At 48.7% G+C, this 7,910-nt stretch overlaps 1 protein-coding gene across 1 annotated transcript; it reads left to right on the top strand.

The window, feature by feature from the left end:
• The first annotated feature begins 2,443 nt into the window (after positions 1–2,443).
• Positions 2,444–3,481, top strand: LOC136652368 (olfactory receptor 2AP1-like). The gene has a single exon (XM_066629304.1). The coding sequence runs from the start codon at positions 2,444–2,446 to the stop codon at positions 3,479–3,481; it is 1,038 nt and encodes a 345-aa protein (XP_066485401.1).
• The last annotated feature ends 4,429 nt before the right edge of the window (positions 3,482–7,910 follow it).

The raw sequence follows: 7,910 nt of genomic DNA on the forward strand, positions 1-7,910 counted from the left end.
TCCTCCTGCCTCACCCTTCCCCAGAATACCTCCTTCCTGCCCCCCACCCCACCCCCACTCACTGTGCTGTGACTCGGGAATCCATGAGACTGCCAAGCAGCAGCAGCAGGGCACCCCCCTGGCGCTAGCCCAGCGCCGGCCAGCTGGTTAAAGTGGTTAAAGATACTGGACTGTCAGCTGCAAGGTCAGCAGCCCAGGAGTTTGAGACCCTGGTGCTGTGGTACAGGGTGAGTTTCTGTTACTTTCCTCAGCTCCTGCCAACTTAGCAGTTCAAAAGCACGTAAAGCAAATAGATAAATGAGTACCATTTCCCTGCTTACTCTGGCAAGTTACCCTAGGAAGGCAACAGCATTCTTTGTGCTTTGGCGTTTAGCCGTGCTGGCCACATGACCACAGAAGATGTCTTTGGACAATGCTGGCTCCTTCAGCTTTGAGACGGAGATGAGCACAGCCCCCTACAGTTGGACACAACTGTGCAGAGGAAACCTTTATGCAAGCCAGTGTATTGGAATCGCAGAAGATCTGGCGAGGAGGTAGATGTGGTGTCAGCAGTGGCCCCTTTAAGGATAAGGCTTGGGCATCCAGCAGAGTGTGCTGCACAGCTGCAGCCACTTGAAGGCAAAAGGAGCACCTGAGGCAGGAAGGGATGGTGGGTTGTAGAAGGAGTGCAGGTTGGAGGTAGGAGAGGAGACTGACTTGTAATCTGACCTTGGATGGTGACTTGGCTTATTGACTTTGGACTTTGACTTGGATACTCTGACTGACTTTGTGACTAATGGACTGATTAACGGACTATTTGAACAGGCTGCGGAGAGCTGGAGAGCTGAGGTGTGCTGCTATACTAGGAAGGACTGCTGCCTTAGGAACTGGGTCCCTGCAGTTTAAACAGGCAAGCTACCCTGGTGGTGGAGTTTAGCAGTGCTACTGTAGAGAACTGGGGCCATTGTTGGATGAAAGGGGAGCTAATTAGCTTAGAGTGGGCATAAGTTCCCTAAGTGAGCTTGGAGTGGGAATCTGGCAGAACAGCCAGATGCCACCTCCACATCCTGTGGCAAGGAGCTCATCAGACTAATTATTATTCGACATACCACTCTATTATGGTATGTCATACTTTTTACTGTTAAGTACTTACGTGTACTTACTTCCCCTGGGGGCTGGGGATAAGAATAGGCCCTCAGTTTGGCTGTACTTGTCGTAAGAGGCGACTAAACAGCCACCGGGTAGATGGGACTCGTCAGCCAGGGAAGGCAGCTCATCTGAGAGAAGGAAAACTCTGATCCCAAACCTCCACTGCCTTGTGGCTACATCCAGTTATGGAAAAGGCTTCAGGAGTCAACCTCGAGGCAAAATCCGGAGCCGGAGTCCCTGAGGCAGTTCATGGCTGAACACAGTCACGTTCTGGCAACTCCTGCGACGCCGCTGGAACCAACCGTATTGGCCTCTGCCTTTCCATTGGACCATTTCAGCGACGTGGAGAGGGGGGATTTGCTGCATGGGTAACAGCCTATCCTCCATACCTACTTTACCCAGGCTTTGCGCACTGGAGAGGACACTCTGTTCCAGAACCACCATTCAGAGCGTGACACCATAGTCTTCTGAGACTGAAGGATGCCAACAACTTACGCGTGTATAAGACTTGGGTCCCATGCCCAAGATATCCCATTATGTATATATAAAACTGAAAAATATCCAAAATCCGAAGCACTGCTGGTCCCAAGCATTTCCGACAAGGAATACTCAACCTGTATATCATTTTCCATGCATTCTAAGGTTTGTTTGCTCATGTTTCTTGTTCAGTGTGACAAGAACGTGACAGTGTATTCAAATATGAAATACTTCCTGTGGCACAGTTCCCCAAGACATTGCTGGCACCAGATTCCTGGGGGCCTGGGACAAAGCCTGCAGTGGGCCTTCCATCCATGGCATCCTTACCTGCTCCCTTACCATAGTCAGAACGCTGTGCAATGCTACTTCAGGTTCACTGCTCCTTTGTTAGCACAGTTCCTGTAAATAATAGCAGGAGTTTGAAGAAACAGCCTGAGGAGTGCAGGAAGGAGATGAACTGCTTTCTGCTTGCTTTTAACAGGCAGAAAGTGGATCAATGTGGTTCACACTGTGGCAGGCTGGAGGGAGGTGGCTCAGAGTGAAGGGCCAAATTTGCCACTCTCCTGCCCCCCCACAATCTGCCACTGATGCACCTCACATCACCTCACCTAATGGATGGATCACTCCTGCTCATAGTATGTTGGGTGCTACCACTGTTACAGGTACTGAGAGTTTTCAGGAATGGGACCTTGGCTAGTGCCTAATCAGGTCAGCCTCTGATGGCACCCTAGCCCTGTAGCCTCTGATGGTACCCCAGCCCTGTAGTTTTTACCCATTCAGAACACGTACATGGACCCACAGATTGTGCCCTATATACCTGTTAACATGAGTCCCAACCATGGGGGGAGGAAAGCAAGAGAAATTTGCCTTACTTTTGCACATTAATGCTTTTCAAATTGTCTTTCAGAACACCTTTGATATTCATCAGCAACTGGAAACTGGGGACAATCAGTCCAGTGTTACAACTTTCATCCTTCTGGGATTTGGGGACCTCCTTGAACTGCGCATTCTCCTCTTTGTATTGTTTCTAGCCATCTACACTTTGTCTCTTGCAGGCAACCTCTCCATTGTTTTCCTGGTCGCGGTTGACCACCATCTTCACACCCCCATGTATTTCTTCCTCATGAACTTGTCCAGCTTGGAGACCTGCTACATCACGACCATCCTCCCCAGGATGTTGGTCAGTTTCCTAACAGGAGATCGATCCATATCCATTCCGGGCTGTATCACGCAATACTATTTCTTTGGTTTCTGTGCAGCCACTGAATGCTACCTTCTTGCAATGATGTCTTACGATCGCTATTTGGCCATCTGCAAACCTCTGCACTACACAACACTCATGAGTGTTAAACTCTGTGTACGATTGGCATTCATATCTTGGGTGAGCGGCCTGGTGACCAACACTATAATCACCTCTTTTCTGTTAGAGCTCACCTTCTGTGGACCCAACGTCATTGACCATTTCTTCTGTGATGTCTATCCAGTGGCAAACCTCTCCTGTAGCAATACCTATTTGGTAAAGACTGCCACATTTATTCTAGGCATCATGGGAACAGGGCCGCCTTTTGTACTAACCCTGACCTCCTATGTCTTCATTATTCTCACCATTGTGCAAATTAAATCCAAGGCAGCCCAGCAGAAGGCCTTCTCCACCTGCTCTTCCCACCTCATCGTTGTCACGCTTTTCTATGGCTCAATCATCCTTGTCTATATTGTCCCTGAAACAGAAACCCTGAAGGAGCTACACAAGACCTTCTCTGTTTTCTATACCATCCTGACTCCGACGCTCAACCCCCTTATATACAGTTTGAGGAACAGGGAGGTGAAGGAAGCTTTTTTCAGGTCTGCCAGGAAATTCAACAACAGAGTTTCATAGTCTTCATTTCTTCCTGAATTTCTTCCTCTGGACGTGGAGCTTTGTCTTCCTTAAATGACTAAGGGCGCAATCCTAACCAACTTTCGAGCACGAACTTAGCTGCAATGTAGCCCAAAGGTAAGGTAACAAACATGCCCTTACCTTGAGGAGGCCCCCTTGACTGCCTCCCCACTGCTGGTTGCAGTGCTTGCCACATTGGCACAGCTATGTCAGTGCTAGAAATTTGGTTAGGATTGCGCCCTAAAGCTCAGCTCTATAGTTTGCTCGATTGAAATTCAAATGACATGGACATAGATGGTCCACATAAAATCAATAATAATATTCTGGGATGGGGAAGGCTGACAACAAAATGTTGTGACATATCCCAAGCCCTAATAAGAATTCTTTTGTTCAGGGCTCCAGTCCTCTTGAGAATCACAGTGTAGCACAGTGATTTTCAAGCAGTGCGTCACAGCACATCGGTGTGCTGCGAATGGTGTGCAGGTGTGCCACAGGAGTTTGGGGGAGGGTCATTTATTAGTAGGGCTACAGGGTGATGCAATCCCCTTGCTGGCAATATGGTGTGCCTTGCCAATTATCCAAAAACCGATGGTGTGCCTTGACAATTTTAGCGTCTCGACAGTGTACTGTGAGATGAAAAAAGGTTGACGATTGCTGGTGTAGAGCAGGGCTGCCCAAACCCCAGCCCCCGGGCCACTTGCAGCCCACGGGGGGCCCCAATCCAGCCCTCCAGGGAGCCCTCCATCTCCAATGGGCACTTGGCCTGCTGGAGACACGCCGGAGCCCTCTCCAGCCGACGCGACTGCTCTTCACAGCGACAGCCAGGAAAAGGCACTAACAGCACTAAGAGCACTAAGCACTAAGCAGGAGAGCAGGAGCCCCGCCCATCAACAACCCCCCCCCCCATTAGGTTGGGGAGGCTGCAGGCATCGGATAGGGGTGAGAAGTCCTGGGTCTGTTTGTCCTGCTTGAGTTTGGCTTGGGGGGTGGGGGTAGGCACTGAAAGGGACGGGAAACTGTGGGTCTATTTGTGCTGCTTGCGTGTGCTGGGGGGCGGGCACTGCAAGGGAGAAAACATGGGATGTTTGAATGCCACTGGAGAGCATGTCTACTCAGCAGTAAGTCCCATAGAGTCAGTGGGGCTTACTCGCAGGAAAGTGTGGATCTGATTGGGCTGTGAGTGCTCAGTGTTGGAGGTGGGCACTGCAGGGGAGAACTCATGGGATGTTTGAATGGGCCTACTGCTTTTGCTTGTTGGGGTTGCTGGCAGAGGGAGGAAGATGGGGGTTTGTTTGTGAATGGGGAAATACACACAGCTGTCTGCCTGCTTCTAAGTTTGGTGCTTGGTGCAGGCTGGGGGAGCGGAGGACTGAGAGAGGGAGACAGGCAACTCCCTTCTCTGAGTGCATGAGGAGAAAAAAATCTCCTGCCCTGAGGGGGCAGGTGCCCACCAGCCCCCTGGCTGACTGTGTCCCTTTGCTGCTGCTTGTTGCCAGGATTGGAGGGGGGAGAGAGAGTGAGAGTAAAAACATGCTCCTGCATGGGGGGGAAGGAGCCCATGCTGACTCTTCTTAAGTTTGTTCTGTACTTTTCCCTAGGAAGAGGTGTGTTATATGGGTCAGGAATTATTTTAACAACCCCCCTTTTCTGGATCTCATGTGTATTATAAATAAGCTCAGTAAAATTCATTCGTTCATATAAGTTCTGTCTCTAATATATTCATTTATGTAAATTTATTCAAATTTGAAATGTAAATTGGCCCCGGACACAGTGTCAGAGAGATGACGTGGCCCTCCTGCCAAAAAGTTTGGACATCCCTGGTGTAGATGAAGTGTATGAAGGGGGAAAAATGAAAAAGTGCATTGTTTTCTTTCATAACCTCCCAAACCTCATGCTGCTCTGTTATACATTGCTAGTGGTTTCCAGTCTGGGGATAACTGCCATGTCTGCACTTGAGAATTTCACGAGTATATATGCAGTGGTGACTGCAGTTCCAGAACTTCTGGAATCTCCCCATATAGTGTAAGACAAATGTTTTAATAGCCTCACGGTGTGCATCCCCTCAAACCTAATTCCCACTATAAACGTCTACATGTTGGAGCAGGCAGTTGGATCAGTCCTATTTCCCATGATTCCCCGCAAGTGACATGGTGCCACCCTCCACATTCTGTGACTCGCTGGGTCGTTTGGATTTGTTTCCCTCTCGGAGGGGTTGAATTTGAAAATGGATATGGCTTTCAGCGTAGTGATGGAATGTGCTGAACATGCAAAATGACGAACATTTCTGTGGGTTTCACTGCCAAACAGGCAGGCATGAAACAGCAAGGTTTGGTATTAGACAGAACAAGCAGGAACCAGCCAGAAAAATATTGCAGTGTATTCTCAGTCCCGAATGGGAGTACTCAGGTGATATGGGAATAATCATGTGATATGGATTTAGCACAAACTCAGCCGATATCTAAGTGATTTATGCTATCGACTGGAGGAGGAAAGCTTCTAAAGAACAAGAAAAGGTATCCTTTCTACTTTCTTCTCCTCTGAAGCTAATAATATATGGAGGTTAAGATTTTTAACCTCTCAATGCACACTTACCTGACCCTACTGCCCTCTCCAGAATACCACCAGCTGTTAGGGGCTCAAGCAAACCACTCCTATTGTTTCTGCAACTCATATTTCAGCAGCGGACCTCCCATAGGAAAAATGGGGCAAAAGCCCCAGGCGTGGAGTTTGCGCGCCTCCAGGACTGCACAGGAAGCCCTAAGGAGGCTCCTGACATGGTCAGAAGCTGTTCTTCTGGATTTCAGGAAGCACAGTTTAAGACCGTGGAAGCCTCAGATGGCTTCTCCCTTTGGACCTGGGGTTGCGTGAGCCTGTGTGACGATCCACATGGGGGGGCAGTTTCACGTAAGCTTCATGGAGGCTTCATGGTGCTTTGCCCCAGAGCGCCTTGAGTGGAGGTCCGCCACTGTCATAGTCTTAGCATTTCATAGCTCAACTGTCCTCAAATTCCATAGGTCCTGGAAGCTCTCAGATCCTTGTGTTTTCGTCTGTGTTTAAAAAAAAAAATGGATACACAAAAATACATTTGCATACAAAGGGATTCCCTTGAGAATGTGGAAACCACTACTGTGTTTTTGGGTGGTTCTTTTTCCCTTCTACATAAATAGGCACTTGATCAGCCGGATTTGGTGTTAGAGGGGATGACGATGTGAAAATGATTCTGATGTCTTAATAAACCTTAATACATTTTATGCTTATCCAATGACTTCATCCATAAACAAATGAAACTTATGAAAATCCAAATGGGATTTAAATTACTTTTTGCATACCTTTAAAGCGATGGGTAGTCTGATCTTCTGCTGCGCTAGCCAGTACTGGGTGTCACAAAAGTGCATTTGTGCCACCCAGAGAGCAAGCGGTGCTGACAGGGAGGCCTGCGCCACTCTATCGGTGCTGCAGTGGGAGCCCTGGCTGCCAGCAGAGCATGAGTAAGCACCAAGCAGCATGGGAATGTAGGGGTGGTGGTGGGAGGGCATGGGGGAGGCATTCCTGGGTGGAGAGAGGGTGGAGGGAGGGTGGAACGGGGAGAGGGAGAGGCCCGGGAGGAGGTGGGACTGGCAGAATCCTCCTTGGTCAAATCTTATCCCCCATGTCAGACTCAGAAGCCCAACAAGGGGCTTCTCCAGTGTGTGCCAATAGTTGGTGCAGACTTGAGAGGCCTCATTGAGCAGGCTGGGGTGTTACTTGGGGCTGACAGGATGAATTTCCTCTTCCTCTAAGGAGATATCTAGCCTGCTCAGATCCAGCACAGGATTCAGCAGTAGCCATTTAGCACTGCTGCTCCTGTGCTGGATAGGATTGGGCCCTCATTCTGGCCATTTGTAGCCCCATCTTGCTATGAATCTTTTATATTTGTTTTAAAATTGTACCCATATCAAGTAATAATTGCATTATAGCTTACAAGATGCCCTTTATTGAAGCATCTGGTGGGTCATAGCTTGCCATTGTTCTTACATTCATGATCATGTTATCACAATCTGCTAACAAGATGTAGTGATAATTCTGAACAAAGTCTCTGTTATCATTCCTGCCCGCCCCCCTTCTGTACAATGAAGAGATCAAACCCTAGGAGTTTCATTTTGCAGCATAATGTGTGATTTGGCACTTTGCTTTAAACTGAATGAGTTATCAGATGCTTAGCACTTCCGTGTCAGACGTGTCCCATCTAGAGCAGTTGCAGGATGTGGGGGGGGGGCGATCTAGATTGGGATCACAGCAAAGGCACCTGACCTCTTGCCACAAGCCCTAGTTGACCCACACAAGGTCTTGTCTAGTTCAGTGGTTCTCAAACTTCTCGGGAGTTTTACTTCTGAGGGAAGTCATTGCAGGGAAGGGGCTGAGCATAGCAAAGCAATCCCCAGGATTAAGT

Source organism: Tiliqua scincoides, chromosome 5 (genome assembly GCF_035046505.1).
Source record: "Tiliqua scincoides isolate rTilSci1 chromosome 5, rTilSci1.hap2, whole genome shotgun sequence".
Taxonomy (NCBI): Eukaryota; Metazoa; Chordata; class Lepidosauria; order Squamata; family Scincidae; genus Tiliqua; species Tiliqua scincoides.